General features: G+C 42.8%; 1 protein-coding gene across 2 annotated transcripts in view; it reads right to left on the bottom strand.

Annotated features, from left to right (window-relative positions):
- LOC139459882 (protein crumbs-like) overlaps window positions 1–22291 on the bottom strand; it is a 134522-nt gene that overhangs the window by 31315 nt on the left and 80916 nt on the right. For both annotated transcript variants that reach the window (XM_071241596.1, XM_071241597.1), the window contains 12 exons: window positions 21313–21490; window positions 20117–20249; window positions 19626–19779; window positions 18404–18745; window positions 16181–16489; window positions 14067–14391; window positions 10678–10792; window positions 9310–9514; window positions 7041–8081; window positions 5126–5801; window positions 3397–3509; window positions 2176–2971 (listed from right to left, as the gene is read on the bottom strand). In XM_071241596.1, coding sequence (XP_071097697.1) covers window positions 2176–2971; window positions 3397–3509; window positions 5126–5801; window positions 7041–8081; window positions 9310–9514; window positions 10678–10792; window positions 14067–14391; window positions 16181–16489; window positions 18404–18745; window positions 19626–19779; window positions 20117–20249; window positions 21313–21490 — 4387 coding nt within the window. The remainder of the gene's footprint in view (window positions 1–2175; window positions 2972–3396; window positions 3510–5125; window positions 5802–7040; window positions 8082–9309; window positions 9515–10677; window positions 10793–14066; window positions 14392–16180; window positions 16490–18403; window positions 18746–19625; window positions 19780–20116; window positions 20250–21312; window positions 21491–22291) is intronic.

The raw sequence follows: 22291 nt of genomic DNA, 5'->3' as shown, positions 1-22291 counted from the left end.
AATGAACCTTTTATCCATAAACGTACATCCAAAGATGCAAAAGGATTAGCTTGAGAGAGTTGATTTAACGCTGCTTTGAACAGTCTTTCAGTCACGTCATGTCAGAGAGAAGGCAGGAAAGCCTGAAGCCTGAAGCCTGATGCAGGTCTCAGATGTTTACCACTTCAGTGAGTGTGAGTGAGTGAGCATGGTTTTACACCGCTTTTAGCAGTATTCGAGCACGGCGGGGGACACCAGAAATGGGCTACCCGACCGCCCAACCACATCAGTGATGCATGGGTATGGTGCTGACAACCCAAGACACATTAGGGGGGTGAACCAGGATTCAAACCCATGATCATTGGGTCTCGGCAAACCTAAGGAATGCAACTCTGCATGAGTGAGTATGGTTTTACGCCGCTTTTAGCAATATTCCATAAATATCACAGCGGGGGACACCAGAAATGGGCTTCACACATTGTACCCATGTCGGGAATCAAACCTGGGTCTTTGGCGTGACGAGCGTACGCTTTAACCACTAGGCTACCCGACCGCCCCCCCAAATGAAGAATCATAGCAAGTATAATTTTGCCACCCATGCCTGCCACCAGTGTCAGAGGTCAAAACAATGTAACGTGTAGGACTTTCCCTAAGTGAAACTTTCCCTTTCTGCAGCATGTAGTCTGCTGCAGATTTTCATACAAACCATGTTCTTTTTCTATTATTAATGATTGTTTGAGTATGGATTTACGTCAATTTTAGCAATATTCCAACAATATCTCGGCAGGGGACGCCAGAAATGGGCTCCACACATTGTACCCATGCGAGGAATCGAATGTGGGTCTTCGGCGTGATGATTAAACCCCCGACCGCCTAATTTCTAAATTTCTAGAAATATAACCAAAATTCATTCCCCTACTTCATACGTGTATTCTCTCTTATCAAATTTGTTAAATGACTGTGATTTTTTACAAAATCTGACAAATGTTGACTCTTAGAGATTATTTGCCAAGTGTGTTTATGTATCAAAATATCCCATATTAGGAGTAAATATTGCATTATTTAAATGTATTTAATTGAAGCGTAACACATACTGCTATTGACTATAAATAAAACCGTGCAGGATCATAAAGCCTAAGTGGCCAGCACTTAGTGCCAAATGGTGTGCAGCCATGGCCATTCACACATCACCCCACACCAGGAAGCCACTATGTGACGATTTAGGGAACATCCTACAATAGTTTTTGAGCAAGTAAACCCGATATCTATGAACAGAGCATACTAAAAGTACCCCTGCTAGGTGACCTCGATCATTCGCATATTTATTGCATGTTTATCGGTCGGTTTATTGCATCAATAGAACTAACCATTAGGGCTGCAATGAATACACTGTGAGACGAATACGATTCGTATCACGAATACAGGGTAACGAATACGAATGGCAATTCACGAATACAATAACAAGTCAGCAGTTGATGTATTATTTGATGTAATCAGTGAAACAATAACAACATAAATATTTTGACATGGTTTGTTAATTATTAATATATAATACATTTATATACTGCACTTATCCAGGAACTAGTATCTGCACAAATGCGACAATGACCAGTGACCACAATTATAAAGGTTGTGAAATGGGCTTCACACATAGTACCCATGTCGGGAATCGAACCTGGGTCTTTGGGACGAGTGAATGCTTTTACCACTAGGCAACCTGACTGCCCCAATTTTTGTGGTTAAAAAATTTCGTTCTTCACGCCCCGGTTCAATTGCCCACATGTGTATCCCATTTCTCGTTTCCACCAACGTGATATGCTGGAATATAGCTAAAAGTGGCATAAAACCACTCACTTCCTCACTGTAGAATACATTTCGTATCTCCCTTTATGACATTCCCAGCAACACCATGACCAAAATCCCAAACTTGACATGGCGATAACGAAATGAAAATCAGTGAAAATTTCAAAATTTGTAAAATAAGTTTTAAGAGAAACAGTTTCAATCTTATTGAAACAGAAACACACCCTGGGCCTTATTTCACAAAGCGATCTTAGCGCTACTACTATTGTAAGCCTATGTTAAAGTAAGGTAGTTATGATCACTTTAGCGCTAAGTTTGCTGTGTGGTAAGGGGTCCTGTATGCCCAAACTACAAATATTTCTTTGTGACACCTGCCATGATGCGAAGACTTACCTGTCCCCACTGTATCCTCTGCGGCACTTGCAGCTGAAGCTGTTCACACCATCGACACACACGCCACCATTCTGACATGACGATGCCGTACAGTCGTCGATATTGATCTCACACCACTGCCCCGTAAAACCAGTCCGACATTCACAGGTCGGCTTGCCATTCCAGCCGATCTCACACGTGGCACCATTTTTACCACTGATGCTCGGAGACGGATCCTTTTGACAGCCATCCAGGAGGTTTACAATGCTCGCTGCAATGAATTTCTCAGATCTCATATCGTTGTTGAAAAATGTGTTATCGAAGTAAAATGGGAGCAATATTCCTCCAATTCGAACTTCCTCCAGACAACCTTTATATGGCTGTTCCCAAGACTGGCCTGGTCCTGTTCCGCCAATGTAAATCTCTGCCCCATTCTGTATCAAGTTGGTAAGGTTTGTTAAGGTATTGTCAACGTTCACGTCAGCCTCTTTCAAAATAGTGCTATTGAGAAGCACCTGGAGTTTTATATCATTGTCCTTCATGGTCATCTTAATGTCATATTGCTGTCCATCATTGACCACTTGGTGGACATTAAGCACACTTGAAATCTCATCCTTTAGCTTATAGTTCAGCTGTACATTTCCTCCGGCAACACGCAGCTTCATGAAGTGTTGGCCATGTTGGATGTGAAGGAGAGCTCCGTACACTACTCCTGTTCTGAGCTTCAGGCTCACAGAGTGAATCTCCCTGTCTGACTCCAAGATAGCTGTGTAGGAAGCTAAGCTGCTGGCACCGTTAAAGGTAGAACTGCTGATACCTTAAAACAGAAAACAATAATTCTTTTAATTTATTTGTTTATTACCCAGTAATTGTTTTGTCTTAAATGGGAAAGGTTGGAAGAGTTACCTCCCTTGATATCAAACAATTTTCAAATTTTATCCCGGGGCGGGCGGGTAGCCTAGTGGTTAAAGCGTTAGCTCGTCAAAACGAGGACCCGGGTTCGATTCCCGACATGGGTACAATGTGTGAAGCCCATTTCTGGTGTCCCCCGCCCTGATATTGCTGGAATACTGCTAAAATCGCCGTAAAACTGAACTCACTTACTCAAATTTTCATTTGATTCAGTCTTAATATATACAATGTTCCAACATATTTTCAAAAACCTCCACTACAAAAAAGGTCAAGATAATAATGCAAAATGTAAATCTTACTTCTTAAAATTATTTGTGTTGGAAGACTTACATTCATAGCCACTGTGGAGACTGTTACAGGTGGCGCCGTCTGGGCAGGTGGAATTGCGACAGAAGTCGAGTTCTCCACAATCTTTTCCACGGTATCCATAAGGACACTCACATCTGCATGAGGAAATCATAGATATAAATATATCACGTGTTCAAAATGCTCTGACCACAAACATATTGGTTTGTGTTTCATAACAAGTTTATAACAGCTAAATATATATATACACAAATAAACAGAGCAACTGGCCAGGTAGGGTAGCAATTATTAAAAAAATATATATATGTTAAACTGGTGAAACCATTTATAATCATAATGGCCAAAATGAAACAATTGGTTGGTTGAGGGTGGTTGGTGGGGGAAAGTTGAAAGCTAAGAAAAGATATGTTTGTTTGTTTGTTTGTTTGTTTGTTTGTTGCTTTATGCCACACTCAGCAATATTTCAGGTATATGACAGCAGTCTTTTAATAATCCAGTATGGTCAAAAATATCCAGTGAATGACATCACGAACATCGGTCTATGCAACTTAAATACAATGACAATCATTATCCGAGTCAGCGAGTCTGACTACCGATTCCTCTTACGACAGGCAGGGGTTGCTGAACACCAATTATAACCCTGTGGTAGTTTGAGGTGAGGTGAAATGGGGCTTGACGTCCTGTCAAGATTATTGCACTTATATATACTCTCTGTGAGTGTGTGGGTGTGTGTATGTGTGTGTGAGAGGTGAGGTGAGGTCAGGTCAGGTCAGGTGAGGTGAAGTGAAATGGGGTTTAACGTCACGTCCAAGATTATTGCACTTATATAGAGACGTGCATGCACGTGTGTGTGTTTGTGTGGCTGCTTGTACTAGTCCGGACTGATGCTGATTTATAGTGCTAGCACACTGAGATACCATGCCGCAGTTTAACATGAATACCCCACTCAGACACAGTATACTGACTCCAAGCCGACCAGTCCTTGTTTAAGCCCCTTAATGCCGAGCGCCAGACAGGGTAACAACAAGTACCATCTTTTAACATCTTTTGGTATAACGTGGTCGGGGATCGAACCTTGTACCTTCCGCTCTCCGGGCGGACGCTCTACCACTAGACCACGGAGGCGGTCATGTGTGTGGGAGTCTGAGAGTGTGTGTGAGTGTGAGAGTGAGAGTGTGTGTGTGTGTGTGAGAGTGTGTGTGTGTGTGAGAGTGTGAGTGAGAGAGAGAGTGTGTGTGTGTGTGAGTGAGTGAGTGAGTGAGTGTGTGTGTGTGTGTGTGTGTGAGAGAGTGTGAGTGTGTGTGTGTGTGTGCTTGTACTAATCCAGGCTTATGCCAGTTTTATAGTGCTAGCCCATGTACTGAGTACCCACTAGGACACAGCAGCCAACTCCGGGCCAGCCAGTCCTAGTTTTAGCCCCTTAATTCCAAGCACAGGCAGGGTAACAACAAGTACCATCTTTTAACGTCTTTTGGTATGACACGGCCAGGGATTGAACCCAGGCCTTCCACTCTCTTGGCAGATGCTTTACCACTGGACCATGGAGGGTGTCTTTAGTAATGTGAAATTCCTGTACTTTCTATCAGTGAAGCTTTACACAACTTGCCCATCATCCATACGCAAACATTTGAGAAGAAAACACTACTGGGTAGTTTGAACAATGCTCCTTCCATTTCATTCCATTTATCCAAATCAAAGTTTGACCAGAAAAACGTATTTCACCAAATTACGAACACATTCACAAGCAACAAACCTGAAATCATTATAGAACTCATTGGAGCAATTCCCGTTCTGCTTGCATGGCGATAAATCACATGCTTTCTCTGTGGAGACCTTGCCCTCGGTCAGGTTTGAAGACGAGGACATCACCAGGCTAGCCTCTGTTGTCCCGTTTACCGGGAAGAACTCCAGCTTAACCCCATTAACTTCCACGTCCTGAATAACCCCTTGAAAGTAAGGACTCGAACCATCCACCGCTCGTCTCCGTCTTCCACCAGCACCAGCAGTTGGCACCTTGCCACCGAAATAAGTAACATCTGGTTGAAATAGGCAGTTGGCTGTGGACTGTTCTGTATCTGTGAACGGTGTCAGATCTGGAAATCCCTGATTGACAGACAAGCTCAAGTCAGTGCTGGTCTTCTTAATCTCCACGAAATGTGCCTCTCCATCATTGTAAGGGGTGGTTGAGTTGAGGATGTGCTCAATGCTGCAGAGCATGAAGGTTGCGGACAGCATCCCGCTTGTCATCTCCAGGGTGATGTAGGACGAGGGGTTGGTGTTGCCGAGGTACATGATGACGCCATCAGTCTGGCGGGTCCGCACAAACAGGGATAAGTTGATAGTGTTGTTCAGTCTGGGGCTCAGACTACTCAGACTAAAGCTGGCCCAACTCTGGACGTTGTCTTTAGAAAAGGTGACAGGCGTGTATTCTGAAACAGCAGTAACAATATCGTAACATGCAATGTCCTGAAGTAAGCATGACCCATCAATGGCTGCCAGAGGTTAACTAGTGGTTAAAATTATAAATAAATTTGTACTTTGAATAGGTGGCAATGTATGAAAACAAGGTTTACTCTTGAAATCTGAATTTTCTATTAAATTAACATATAAATAAAGCTATAAAAAAATATCTTGGTTCTCAGGCACTGCCCACATTACCATAAAGTTTCATTTTTATTTCAATTCAATTTAAAAAAATAAAATCCAACTCTTAAAAACAATGCGATCCAATATAGCATACAGTTACTTCCCCTTACATGCGCACTGCTTTTCTGCGCATCTTGTGTTATGGTCATGGCAGCCACTGGAGTTTGTATGCTTGTTTATGTAGGGAGGCCCTCCCCCAGGTTGATGGTACACAACTTTTCATTTGGTCACACACTAGTTTGAACAAGCCAAAAAATACAAACACCACCCACCCGCACTATATTTTCAAAAGTCATTGCCTGAGAACCATTTTTTTTATTTTCTTAAGCCCAATATAAAGTATTTATTTGGACTCTACTTTTGATATTTCCCAATCAGTCTTTGTAGTATTTAGAAAAGTCACACCATTTCACAATATGATCGACCCGTTCATCCCTGGGGGTACTCCTGACCCAGACTAGGGATATCCAGACCTGGGGTCACATCGACCTGGTCATCCGTAGGGGTACTCCTGACCCAGCCTACGGATATCCAGACCTGGGGTCACATCGACCTGGTCATCCGTGGGGGTACTCCTGACCCAGCCTACGGATATCCAGACCTGGGGTCACATCGACCCGGTCATCCGTGGGAGTACTCCTGACCCGGACTAGGGATATCCAGACCTGGGGTCACCGCAACCTGGTCATCCCTGGGATCTACCAGTCCTGGGGTCACAGCGACCCGGATTATCCCTTGGTGTGAATGTGGCTGCTCCCCATGAGTTGGTGGGAAAAGCCCAGGACGAGCAACCAAGAGCCCCCAAGGAATAAAATATAATAGAGAAAAAACATGGAAGAAGTAATGTATACAGTATAATACGTAACGTGAAGATGAATAAATATTATGGTGAAAGGTGAGGTAAAAATTGATGAAGTAGGAATGAATGGTTGAAAAATGCGAGGTATACGTGACAAGGACCACAGAGGCGGTCTTTCATTTATCATAAACTATTGCTTTGTGCAGCATTAAACAACACCTACCTGTTTGACAAGTATTCCCTAAGTATGGTCGATGGCAGTCACATCTAAATGTGTTCCACAAATCTTCACAGTCTCCATTGCGATTGCATGTATATGGAAGGCACTGTTCGGAACGCTGACATCCATTCTGGACACCGTCAAATGAAGCTATAAAATCGTTGGATGGAATCACGTAATTCCCGTTATACTTGATATCTTCCATACAACCAGTGAACGCCGTTTTGGACAATGTTGAATTCATAACAGACTGGTCCACGTTGCCGATGAACAACTCGTTCACATCAGTTCCTAGAGGACGGGGGAATGAGAATGAGGCCGTGCACGCTTCAAGTGAGTTGCATAGGGAACTCTCCAGTTTCATCGTGATGTTCTGCTTCACTATCATAGTGACTGTGTGCATTTCAGCATCATTGACAATCCTTCTTGTCAAAGCAGCACGACTGGACAGAGGTTTGACAGAACTTCCAAACACTGCGACCAGTTTCTCATCATGGATCTCCATGCTGATGTAGTCATCACTGCCTGGCTTGTACACCATCAACACTGCCGATTTCAGGGTAGTTCGGAATCGCATATGCAGTGTAAAGTTCGTCACAAAGGCCTTGGTAATTTGGGCACCGTTGGCGAAGCTGATTGTTGTCGACACGTCACAGTGGCGCCCGGTGAAGCCAGTCGTACATCGGCAGTTATAGCCATGTTGGTTGGCTTCGTTCAGTGTTGGTACACACGTCGCTCCATTCTGACACATGGTATTAGCGTCACATCCTGTCAAGACGATGGTGCAATTTTGACCGCCATATGTTGTTTGTCCTTGTTGGAAGGCTGGACACTGACAATCATAGGCATTAATCCGGTCTGTACAGGTTGCCCCGTTTTGACAAGCCCGGTACCGCGTGCACTCGTTGATCTCGGTGTTACATAACTGTCCTTCATAGCCAGGCGCACAGTTGCAGCGAAAGGCGTTGATCAGATCTTCACACGTTGCGCCATATTCACAGGGGTGGTTCACACAGTCATCGATGTTCACTTCACAATCTTGTCCTGTAAGGGAAACACATTTCTGAATACATACAGATCACATAAGAAATATCAGTGTCTGGCTAGTATCAAAATCTATCCAAATGTTTACAGCAAAATTCACTGAAGTCTACAGGTATAGTTTTGTATAGTTTTCTGAAAACAGAGCTAAGGGCCTTTTTTTTTAGCCCTTAAAAACGTATTTTCCCAAGCTTGATTTCTCTTGGGTTTTGAATCCACAGCCAGGCCACACTGAAGATTGATTTTGTGCAATAATTGAGTTGTTATCACAAATGTCCTGGTTATTTTATTATGACGTCAATTTTTACTTGACTAAAGGAGGATGTATAACATATATATTTTAAGAATAGAAGAAACAAATGATTCGCTGAAGACTTTGTACTCATTCCGTCATGGGGTTGGTAATTTGTGACTTTTTCTCCAAATGTTCGAAGACAACTTTGACTTGATTTCATATGCTCTCCCTGTACTGACAATGCATGTTAATACCTGTACCAATCACTGAGTGTTACTATCTCTACTGATTAATGCATGCTATTAGCTGTACTGAACAATGCAAGATATAATATGTACTGAATGACGCATGTAAGTTATCTGTACTGAATAATGCATGTTATTAGGCTAAAAAACATAGTCGTCTCGATTCACAGGCACTGCCTGCATTATCATGCACGTTTCGTTTTAATTTCCATTTTCAAAAAGAAAGTAAATGTAAAAAATCCTAATACTTAAAAACAATGTGTTCCAATATAGCACGCAGTTACTTCCCTTTACATGCGCACTGCTTTACTGAGCATCTCGTGTTATGGCAATAGGAGTTTGTATACTTGTTTGGAGGCCCTTTCCGAGGTATTCATGGAACACAACTGTTTTGAACAGGCAAAAAAACAAAAAACAAACAAAACACTGCCTGCCCGCATTATATTTTCAAAAGTCATTGCCTGAGAACTAATTCTTAACTTTTTATAAGCCCTACCTGAACTGATAACGCATGTAATTACTTGTACTGCGTGCGTGAGTGAGTGAGTGAGTTTGGTTTTATGCCACTTTTAGCAATATTACAGCAATATCATGGCAGGGGACACCAGAAATGGGCTTCTCACATTGTACCCATGTTGGGAATCGAACATGGGTCTTCGGCGTGACGAGCAAATGCTTTAACCAATAGGCTACCGGACCGCCCCATTACCTGTACTGAACAATGCACGTTAATACCAATATGTGTTTTCACCTGTTATTCCAGTGATGCATTCACAGATATAGCCAGCTGCCGTAGCATATGAAAAGTTGTCGAGTGCGGTGTGATGGCCATAAAGAGCTTGTTTGGACCGCTCGATACATGTCCCATTGTACTGGCACGGTGTGGACAAGCATTCATTGATGTCTTCCTCACAGTTGCTGCCTGTGTACCCAGCATAGCATGCACAGTCATAGCTCTGCAAACCAGGAAGAGAAACATGTAACTTGCTGTCAATGAATACATGATTGTATGAGGTGGAGCAGACATTCAGGGGAGATAATCTGCTCTGCAAAGAGACCTCTTTGCTAGAAATCCTGGGGGGAGAAAGTGAATATGGTTTTACAGCGCCTTTAGCAATATTCCAGCAATATCACAGCGGGGGACACCGGAAAATGGGCTTCACACATTGTACCCATGTGGGGAATCAGACCCGGGTCTTCGGCGTAACAAGTCACCGCTTTAACGGTTAAAATAAGCTACCCCACCGCCCCAGAAATCCTGAGTGAGTGAGTATGGTTTTACGCCGCTTTTAGCAATATTCCAGCAATATCACGGCGGGGGACACCAGAAATGGGCTTCAAACATTGTACCCATGTCGAGAATCAAACCCGGGTCTTCAGCGTGATGAGCGAACGCTTTCACCACTAGGCTACCAGATCGCCCCCCGGAAATCCTGAAACTAGAATTCTAATTTTACAGGAGGAAAAATAAGGACTATATTTTTCAGGTCATTTAAAACCAGTGGCTTGTGAAGAAAAAGGAAATTAGGATGGACTAATTTTTATTCCTTGGTCATGGCGGGAAAAATATTAAAATATGACATGGAACAAATGTTATATTTGGGATCACACTTTCTGAGTAAAGTATTGATTCTAGTACGTTTTGGGGCTGAGTCCCGTCCAAGAATCGAACCCACACTGCAAGATTGAGGCACCTAATCGCCTGCACATAAAGTCAGCGATTTAACCCACTCAGCCACCAAGGCTTCCACAAAAATGAAAGTCTGGCCACTGGTAGTCTAGACCACATACTTTGTGTACCTCTCTGACAAGGGTAACCATAACATTTGTCACATTTGACCACTTTCTAAATGGCACTGTCTATGAATAAAAGACATTTCCGATTATTTTTTGCATTCTTCAAATCCAATCTGAAAATGGTTCCCATGTGTGTAGAGTTAGAAATGCTTGTCTCATTGTCACTTATTTCACCTGTCTTGTATTGACACAGGTTTTTGCACTAAATTAGTTTTCGATGCGCGAAATATAAAAACAACGCTTTTCACTAAACCGTAAACAAATAGATAATAAAAAATAGTACCTTACCTGAATCCCAGGTAATGATAAACAAAGTCCTTACCTTAACACCATCAACGCAGGTACCCCCGTTCTGACACGGAACACCAATGCAGTCATTGATGTTGCTCTCACAGTTAGTTCCGTTAAAGCCAGTGTTAGTGCAGTCGCACTCATACCTGCAGATTACAACACAGACATCATTTTAATAGTTACTATTAGTTATACATTGAGGGGACATGTAACCATCATTATTACATGTAAATATTACCAAAAAAAAATTCAAAATAAAATACACAGATTTCAAGTGCTTATACTAAAAGTACAGAACAAAAATTATACCAAACCAATATTTTCCGAATGAAGTTTGAAACTGTTTCCTCCAAATGCGCTTAAAAAAGTCTTTACAAACTAAAATCACTGGTGACACAAGAATTACATTGTTTGAAGAATCAATTTAACTTTTTGTTACGAAATAAACAGTTATTATTCTCCAACAGTTTGAAGTGCAAACAATGAAGATGTCAAACAGGGTGGGGTGAAATTTGGTCACATCAAGGTGAAGGTCATTTAATTAAAACATCTTTCAATCATGCATGCTCAGGATGTTCTCATTTCATTTCCAGGATTCTACATTCAGTTTCAATGGCGGCACACTGAAACGATTTCTATATTTTCCGAACCGCAACTAAGTGCTGTATCACTCTTTGTGTAAGTATTCTGCAGCACATCCTGCAGTTGTGATCTATAGGGGTTCAACACAAGCAAAAAGACAAAATGCAACTAAATACCAAAATCAAAATCACAAACGTGCACAAACACAAGACTCAACCAGAAACAGATTTAATGCATGCGTTGAAATGAAGACTCATGCATATACATGCATACACCTCTGTCCACCGTACCCGCGACTACGTGTTTTATTGCATTCCTGGCTGGAATTGTCCCCATCTGTTCTGTAGAGGATTCATAAAGCAATTGTCAGAACAATAGTCAACCTATACATGTGGTCAGCAGCACAATAGTCTGTACAATCATCATCAGCACAATAGTCTGTACAAGTCAGCAGCACAATAGTCTGTACAAGTCAGCAGCACAATAGTCTGTACAAGTCAGCAGCAGAACAATAGTCTGTACAAGTCAGCATCACAATAGTCTGTACAAGTCAGCATCACAATAGTCTGTACAAGTCAGCAGCACAATAGTCTGTACAAGTCAGCAGCACAATAGTCTGTACAAGTCAGCAGCACAATAGTCTGTACAAGTCAGCGGCACAATAGTCTGTACAAGTCAGCAGCACAATAGTCTGTACAAGTCAGCAACACAATAGTCTGTACAAGTCAGCAGCACAATAGTCTGTACAAGTCAGCAGCAGAACAATAGTCTGTACAAGTCAGCAGCACAATAGTCTGTACAAGTCAGCAGCACAATAGTCTGTACAAGTCAACAGCACAATAGTCTGTACAAGTCAGCAGCACAATAGTCTGTACAAGTCAGCAGCACAATAGTCTGTACAAGTCAGCAACACAATAGTCTGTACAAGTCAGCAGCACAATAGTCTGTACAAGTCAGCAGCAGAACAATAGTCTGTACAAGTCAACAGCACGTAGTCTGTACAAGTCAGCAACACAATAGTCTGTACAAGTCAGCAGCACAATAGTCTGTACAAGTCAGCAGCACAATAGTCTGTACAAGTCAGCAGCACAATAGTCTGTACAAGTCAGCATCACAATAGTCTGTACAAGTCAGCGGCACAATAGTCTGTACAAGTCAGCATCACAATAGTCTGTACAAGTCAGCAGCACAATAGTCTGTACAAGTCAGCATCACAATAGTCTGTACAAGTCAGCGGCACAATAGTCTGTACAAGTCAGCGGCACAATAGTCTGTACAAGTCAGCAGCACAATAGTCTGTACAAGTCAGCAACACAACAATAGTCTGTACAAGTCATCAGCACAATAGTCTGTACAAGTCAGCAGCACAATAGTCTGTACAAGTCAGCAGCACAATAGTGGAACAGTCATAAGTAGATCCAGACCCAGTTGACGATGCATGCCTACACTACAGGGGGCCTTGACATGATTAGTAAACTCATTGCAAAACTTGAGTGACACCTCATTTGCCCAGACATGTTAAAAATGTCAAAATTAATAGAGTTTATGAAGTTTCTCATAATATATATATTTTCATTTGTAAATGTAGCCATCTTTGTGCCTGAATATGACCTTGTGAAACTGAATATAAAAAATGACTATCAAATTTCAAAATGTACTGTCTGAAAGTGAGGTGTCGCTGTGCAGTAACCGCGACATACAGGCTCACACACCCAGGAGATCTAATGTAAAAAGTGAACCTCTTGACTGGGCTTGTGTCAAATCTAGGTGGAAGTATACAATGTTGAAAGCTTATTAGGACATAATATAGCTATAAGAGCGGCAATACATCATATTAAATCTGGAAATCCAAACTGAAAATGCAACTGTCATACGGTTGACAATCCTTCATCCAACATCCAACATACTTTGACCCCCATAACTCTCCCTTTGTTTACACGAACAAGTATTTGATGGAAGGACACTATGAGTCGAACATGTCCCTTAGACAAGGCAATGTCAGGGTAAAAATGATCGTAGTACTGATATGTTGAATAATGATACTAGAAAACATCAGCAAGCCAAACTTTCAAAACCAATAATTCTAGCCATTGTTTTGAAGACACTAGGAACAGTGTGTCTTGAGTTTTCAGTTACATAGAACATTCTCCAGTCACTATTGTCCACTTCTTGTCCAGTTGGACACAGATAGGTGACCCACCTAGAGTGAGTGAGCTGGGTTTAACGCCGCTTTTAACAGTATTCCAGTTAATTCACGGTGTGTCAGCTTAATGTGGGAGGAAAGCCGGAAGTGATGCAGGTCTCAGACATTTAACACATCGGTGAAACCAACGAGCACGAGTAGGTGCTGACAAACCTAGAAACATAATCGGGGCGAACCGGGATTCGAACCCTCAATCATAGGTTTCTGGCGTGCCCAAGGGACAAAACTCTGCACAGGGAATCGCGGTGCCTTAGACAACTGGGCCACCCGTGCCCCCTTGTCAGAATCAATGAGCATGACGTGAGCCATTGCTCGTAATGTCGATCACTGGTTTGTCATACTAGCGTAAAGAGTCCACTCGTCAATCACAGTATCTAAATTTACTTCCGGAACTTACAACCACACCGTCACTCAATACATCGATCACTCTTGTGAAAACTTGAATACAACAAGCAGTGTGCCAAGAATGAACTAATATAAACAAAAACTACATAAATAACCAAATAATTACCAAGGGATAGACCAAATAAAAATGATGCACATATAAGCAATTGATATCAGCTATACGACTACAGTTCAGGAAAAATAATCTTAAAATTGTCAAATATTTTGGTATGTGTATAACATTGTCCTACCCATTGATTTGATCGTTGCAGGTTCCGTAGTTCAAACAGGGGTTCCGGGGCCAACATTCGTTGATGTTTATTTCACAGTTGTCTCCTGTGATGCCGGGAATGCAGGTGCAGTTGTAGCTGTTGATGCCGTCTTCACAGGTGCCGTTGTAGAGACAGGGGTTAGGGTCGCACTCATCAATATTTGTCTGACAACGATTACCTGAATATCCAGGGGCACATAAACATTCAAAGTTCCTCTGCAAGTTGATGCACGTCCCCCCATTCTTACATGGGGCTCCCCCTGCTTCCAACTGGCAGTAGCTGGAGGTCCTCTCACAGTTGGTGCCTGAAATTCAAAAATATATTTGAAGATTCAACATTACAAAAGTTGTCTCCCTTGAACAGTTGCCCATGTTTTGAAGTTTTTTGTTTGTTGTTTAACACCACACTCGGCAATATTCCAGCTATATGACGGTGGTCTGTAAATATTCAAGTCTGGACCAGACAATCCAGTGATTGACATCATGAACATCGATCCACGCAAGTGGGATATGATTAAATGCATCAACCAAGTCAGTGAGCTTGACCGACCGATCCCATCAGTCGCCTCTTATGACAAGCATAGCCTTTTATGGTAAGCATGGGTTGCTGAAGACCTATTCTATCCCGCATCTTCACGGGTCGTTTTGTAGTAGTCGTAAAGATTAACACAAAATATCTCCTTTGCTTATCATGTTCTATTCTCAGTTACCTGTCCATCCATTCTTAGTTTAGGGGTTGTTTTGAAATAACTGCCTGCCCGCTACTCAAATGCTAGTGACTTTAAATTGGGCTAGTAACATACATGAATTTTATCATAAAGAGAGGGAATAAAAAATAAACATCTCGTAATTATAACAGACTAACAGGGCTGACGACAAACGCAACAGAGTGAGTGAGTGAGTACAGTTTAACGCCGCCTTAGCAATATTCCGGCAATATCATGGCGGGAGACACCACAAATGGGCTCCATATTGTACCCATGTCGAGAATCAAACCCAGGTCTTCAACGTGACGAGCGAACGCTTAAACCACTAGGCTACCCGGCCGTGAAGGAAACAGAGGCACTTGGATTATCAACACACCATGACAACAATACCGGGCTTCTGTCATCATCTTCCACTATATTTGTTGCAGGAGCAGGTATCCATGAGAAATACTGCTTCAAGAGTTATCTCCCCTACTCTAACTTCAAACTTGACAACAACATACAAAGCGTCAACGCTAGGGAACAACCAGTCTCAATCATCTGACGAAAAACAGACCCTATTGGCACAAAAGGCAAAACAGTGGAGAAAGCCACACAAAGGGATCACCAAAAAACAATAACGACACACGGTGCTCGTGAAGAGAGTTGCCCCGCCCAACTGGCAGCACCCACACAACCCTCACCAATCTGTATGTACATAAGGCACAGCGGCTCCCGCCATGCAACAATACACGTAAATCAAGACATCTAATATTGAAAAAATATTTTGAACTGATCACAGGCAAAACAGATTTTACGAAGCTGTGACCTTGATCTTTGAGCGGATATGACTTTCTGTCCTTGACTGTAGCACGAAATTCAAAATAACATGGCGGGAGGAAGAACTGAGAGTTTGTTTGTTTGTTGTTTAACGCCGCACTCAGCAACATTTCAGCTCTATGACGGCAGTCTGTAAAAAAATTTAGTCTGGACAAGACAATCCAGTGATGGACATCATGCGCATCGAGACATGCAATTGGGATACGATGACATGCATCAACCAAGTCAGCAAGACTTACCACTTGATCCCATTAGTCACCTCTTACGACAATCAAAGTCGCCTCTTATGACAAGCATAGTCGCCTCTTATGACAAGCATAGTCGCCTCTTATGACAAGCATAGTCGCCTCTTACGACAAGCATAGTCGCCTCTTACGACAAGCATGTGTTCCTGAAGACATATTCTACCCCCGGACCTTCACGGGTTGGAACTGAGAGTAGTGTTTTGGATGCATGGGTAGACACTGGTCACATGACCACAACGCGAAACCACAAAACCATATTTCTGATCATGACCATTTTTCCAGTCAATCGCAAAAAAATGGCCCCCGGTGTATAGTGGACTCACCAATGCCGTAGTTGTCACCCCCTGCTCCCCCACAGAAACATTCGTAGCTGCCGGCGGAGTTCTGACAGAGGCCTCGGTTCAGGCATGCGACAACTGACTGATTACACTCGTTGATGTCCTCGTCACAGTTCACTCCCTGCCACCCTGTATAAAACTCATGCACCTGGCCAGGGGTGTAGTTGGTAAGGTTAACGAGCTGACGCTGACAGGTGCACGTGTACTCCCCCACATGGTCATGGCATGTGCCGTGAACGCAGGGGTTGGGGTCGCAATCGTTGATTTCCGTCAAGCAATCAGATCCAGTGTAACCTGCATGGAAAAAAAATAAAAAACAATTACATTTCATTTTTTGGTCAGTCAGTGAGTATGGTTTTATGCCTCGTTTAGCAATATTCCAACAATGTCATGGCAAGGGACACCAGAAATTGGTTCCAGAGGGTACTCATGGATCAAACCCGGGCCTTTGGTGTGACAAGGGATGCTTTAACTACTCGGCTGCCCCTCCTTAGTCAATGATAGAAGTTATGAACGATATTAAAATCCTCATGTAGAATGACTGTGAACAGTTTTCCAAACCAAAATGTCAGGTTACATGATACTCATTTCCTACTAAACCAATATTCCCCATGACCAAATCATTCCTTCACTTGCACTATCCAAACCAAACTGATTTAAGTTCATTCTTATGAGTGATTGAGTGAGTTGGGTTTAACGCCGCTTTTAACAGTATTCAAGTTATATCGCGGCGTGTCAGCTCAATATGGGAGGAAAGCCCGAAGTGATGCAGGTCTTAGAAGTTTACCACTTCGGTGAAACCCACGAGTACGGGTATGGTGCTGACAAACCTAGAAACATAATCGGGGCGAACCAGTATTCAAACCCACAATCATAGGTTTCTGGCGTGCCTAAGGGATGCACCTCTGCACAGCGAATCGCTGCGCCTTAGACGACTGGGCCACTCGTGCCCCCCTTATTCTTATGGCTGCTGATACCGACATACCAAAGACTATGACAGGCTGCAGTCTAGTCTGTCTACGTGGCCCTAGAGAACAAATTGAGGAATCGATCCAACTCATGTGGCGGGAATATTGCATCTTCCCCAGGCTCGGGAGATAACTGACAGTAAAAGACCAGTTTTCACCCTTGCCGAACTAGGCTGTGATTCGTAGCCCAACCAGTGGCTATTTCCATTTACGTCCCTTCTGTGTCCCTAGCCTCCTACTGACCAATCAGATTCAATCTCTCATTTCACTTGCATTTGCTTGAAACAAAACGGCAGCCCCAAGTCAAAATGATCTGATCCGTAATCAAAATCTTTAAAACAGATCTTACTTCGCGAAGTATATCAAATCACATGGGCACCTTGATTAAAAACATGAAAATATTTGGAAAATATTTTTTAACGCCCAGTTGGCAGTACACATGCTTTGCAAATCATGCAATCGACCGAAATCTGCACGGGAGTTTAAAACTGAATGTTGAATTCATTACACGATTTTGATTGATTTTGGACTATGCATTGACTTGTTAGTCCAGCCAAAATAAAACTCCATAATTCCAGCCTAGCTCGGCAAGGGTGGAAACCGGACTTTCATAGTCAGTTAACTAGAAGATGGGAATATTAGATGAGAGCAGCATTAAACAGTAAACAAAATCTTTGTAAAAGCGGAGCCTGGTTTGTTTATAATCTCATTAAAATCAGACCTCAGTTCTCGCTACCGCTAAACAAAGATCTGAGGACATCCCATAAGGGGTCACATCAGAACGACCTTTCGTCCGACCAATCAGAGCATCACTTACCAGATTACGAAAGTGACAGTCGGAATGTGATTTCTAATCATGCAACCTCGAACCATCTATCTATTTCAAATTGGCGACAATGCTTCGAAACATATTTTGACAATTTCTCGATTACAAATTTGAAATCTGAACAACAGAACATTCTGGAATGGCTAATAGATGGTCTAGACTGTATGGATTCAGTCGTTAAACCCGTAACTATCTTTCGGAGTTGAAGTTTTCGAGGTTGCATGATTAGAAATCACATTTCGACTGTCACTTTCATAATCTGGTAAGCGATGCTCTGATTGGTCGGATGAAAGGTCGGTCTGACGTGACCCGTAATGGGATGTCCTCAGATCTTTGTTTAGCGGTAGCAGGGACTAAGATCTGATTTAATGAGATTGGGATTGTTTACTGTCCCTGTAATGAGACAACACCTACCCACTGGGCAGCCACAGGTGAAGTTGCCGACTGCATCGTAACACTGTTCGAAGGGCTGACACGAATCACTGCGACAGTCATTCACGTTGATCTCGCAGTTGCGCCCATTGTAGCCTGCCACACAGGTACAGTTGTAGTCCTGGTTTGGCTGTTGCGTGCTGCACGTTCCTCCGTTCTGACAGGGAGACAGAGCCGTGCAAGCGTTGTATGTGTCATTACACAGTCTGCCCATCCACTCAGAGCTGCAGTTGCAGGTGAAGCTGTTGATGCCGTCTAGACAACGACCTCCGTGCAGACATTGGTTCGGGGTGCATTCATCAATGTTCACTGAGCAGTTGAAGCCTGGAAACAAAGGTCAGCAGTTCAGCATTGTGTGACTTGGAAACAGTTGGGGGTGTGAGGGCACATTCAACATACTGACAGCAGGGTCGTGATGAAAAATCATGGCAGCTTTCTGGTTGGAGAAACTGTTTGTGAAACTGAAATTGTTGTTCATAAACAGTCTTGTCAGGCCTTTAAACACAGTTGTCAGACTTATAAACACTGTTGTCAGACTTTTTAACAGTGTTGTCAGACTTTTTAACAGTGTCGTCAGATTCATAAACACTGTTGTAAGGTTCTTAAACACTGTTGTCAGATTCATAAACACTTGTCAGGCTTTTAAATACAATTCATAAAAAGATAATTCATACTTCAAACTTTACATTCAAACAAACAAATATTAACAGATGCCATTATTCTGAATCATATTTTTTCTCAACAAGGAGTGTTCTGTTTCTGTACTTTATGAATAAAATGATTGGTTCCAGAAATACTAAAAGTATAATTTTGCAACAGGATATAAGAGATATATTTCCTGGATAATATGATGTATGAAGAGGTGAAATGGGGTTTAACATTGCGTCCAAGATTATTACACTAATATTGCGACATGCATGCACATTTTGTGCGCGCGTGCGTGCGTGCATATCCGGACTGATGCCAAGCGCCAGCCAGGGTAACAACAAAAGTCATCTTTTAAAGTCTTTTGGTATGAAGTGGACGGGAATTGAACTCTGAACATTCCGCTCTCCGGGCTGATACTCTACCACTAGACCAGGGATGTGGTCTGAATGAAAATGAAATCATTCAGAGAAATATATTGTGTTGTGAAGCAATGAACCAAGAATGTTAAAGACTCCCTGTTGGAAGTAGGCGTGCACCTATGTCAGACATAGCCTACCTGTAAAGCCAAGCGCACAGCTGCAGTTGTAGTAGTTGGTGAGGTTGTGGCAGGTGGCGCCATTCATGCAGGGGTTGCTGTCACACTCATTGAAGTCTGTCTCACAGTATACGCCAGTCCAGCCCGGAGCACACACACACTCATACTCGTTGATCTGGACAGAAAAACACCAAGTATGGACTCCTTGCTTCTATGAATTTACAGTACCTCTTAAACAGGTCGACTAATCATTTAGAAGCAGTCTATGAATCTCGAAATCTCCTTGGCTATGCACAGCTATGTCTAGGAATGACATTCACCTCTTCTAAGATCCATGCTATTGCTCTGAATCTGGTGCATTTGTGAATATTTCATGAGAGAGTATATTAAAAGAGAAAATCTGTGGTTTGATCATTGTCAGCAGATCCTGGCACAAGTAAGGAACATAACTCTGCATAACAGTATTATTAGAGTTTGAGCCAGTCTGCAGATGAGGCAATAAGTCAACATACCCCATCTTTACATGTTGCTCCGTTTTTGCACAGCATTGGCATCTCCTGACATTCCTGTATGTTCTCACTGCAGTTGTCTCCCTTGTAGCCATCCACACATTCACATCTGTAGGAGTTGACCTCGTCCTTACACCTGAAACAAAAAAACAAAATGTGCAACTCCTCAAGACGAAATACACGAACTATATTGTAATGGTTGGTATATCTCCATAGTACTACCCCTAACGTGAATACACCCTCAGTGTGATGAATGCGTAAACTCGCTAATGCACCTGCCATAAATACGACAGGACCTGTCATGCATACGCCACTAATACTACATTGACTCTCACGCCACCCAGCCCTTAAACTACAGGTTCCTTTGAGCCACCAGCCACTAATACCACAGTTTCGTTGAGCCACCAGCCACTAATACTACAGTTTTATCGAGCAACCAGCCACTAATACCACAGTTTCGTTGAACCACAAGCCACTAATACTACAGTTTTATCGAGCAACCAGCCACTAATACTACAGTTTTATTGAGCAACCAGCCACTAAAACTACAGGTTCCTTTGAGCCACCAGCCACTAATACTACAGTTTTATCGAGCAACCAGCCACTAATACTACAGTTTTATCGAGCAACCAGCCACTAATACTACAGTTTTATTGAGCAACCAGCCACTAAAACTACAGGTTCCTTTGAGCCACCAGCCACTAATACCACAGTTTCGTTGAACCATAAGCCACTAATACTACAGTTTTATCGAGCAACCAGCCACTAATACTACAGTTTTATTGAGCAACCAGCCACTAATACTACAGTTTTATCGAGCAACCAGCCACTAATACTACAGTTTCGTTGAACCACAAGCCACCAATACTACAGTTTTATCGAGCAACCAGCCACTAATACTACAGTTTTATTGAGCAACCAGCCACTAAAACTACAGGTTCCTTTGAGCCACCAGCCACTAATACTACAGTTTTATCGAGCAACCAGCCACTAATACTACAGTTTTATTGAGCAACCAGCCACTTATACTACAGGTTCCTTTGAGCCATCAGCCGCTAATACTACAGTTTTATCGAGCAACCAGCCACTAATACTACAGTTTCAACAAGCAACCTGCTACGAATACTAAGCCCTAATGTTCTTTAAAGCCAATGCATATCATAACACCAAGTTTACAAGAAAAAAGCATCTACACTTACGTTCCACCATTTTGACATGGGTTGTCCTGACACTCGTTGATGTTGGTCTGGCACTGATCTCCGGTATATCCTGGTGAACAGTGGCATCTGAAGGCGTTCTCCAGGTTGTCACAGGTTGCATTGCCATAGCACGGGTTAGAAGCACACTCGTCAATGTCCCGGCACACAGGGGCGAATCCTGAATGAACAGAGTAACAGTGAGGTGAGGTGAAATTGGGTTTAACGTCGTGTCCAGGATTATTGCACTTACATAGAGACGTGCATGCACACGTGTGTGTGTGTGTGTGTGTGTGTGTGTGTGTGTGTGTGTGTGTGTGTACTAGACCGGACTGATGCCGATTTATAGTGCTAGCCCACTGAGATACCATGCCGCAGTTTAACATGAATACCCCACTCTGACACACTATACTGACTCTGAGCCCACCAGTCCTTGCTTAAACCCCTTAATGCCGAGCGCCAGACAGGGTAACAACAAGTACCATCTTTTAACGTCTTTTGGTATGACACAGACGGGGATCGAACCCCGGACCTTCTGCTCTCTGGGCGGACACTCTACCACTAGACCACGGAGGCGGTCTCAGAGTAACAGTGATATTGGATGAATGTTGTGTATTAGGCCTGGGACAGGTAGCATCGGTACTCGGGTCGGGTGGGGCCTGAGTAGGGCCTGAGTAGGACCTAGGTACCCACAGTCCTACCCCGACCCGTGGTTTGTCACATGATATAGTGCTTAATGACAAAAACTAACTATAGCTCACGGGTCACACTACAAGTCACTAATGACTGCATTTCTTTCTGACGATGCACAAATTCATTTTGACTTTTATATGTTGGAGTAAAGATAAAGCTTCAGTCAATTTCAGTGTACCATGATCTGATTGTTTGATACATGTATCTAAATAGTTTGGGCCATGTCTGCAGTAAAACAATCCCCTTTCAGACATTTTGTTCCCAACTCTTGAGACCTGCTGTGGGTGCA

The sequence above is a fragment of the Haliotis cracherodii genome, unplaced genomic scaffold (genome assembly GCF_022045235.1).
Source record: "Haliotis cracherodii isolate W230 unplaced genomic scaffold, xgHalCrac1.p SCAF_13, whole genome shotgun sequence".
In the NCBI taxonomy this organism is placed as follows: Eukaryota; Metazoa; Mollusca; class Gastropoda; order Lepetellida; family Haliotidae; genus Haliotis; species Haliotis cracherodii.
This window is presented reverse-complemented; position numbering and strand designations above follow the sequence as displayed.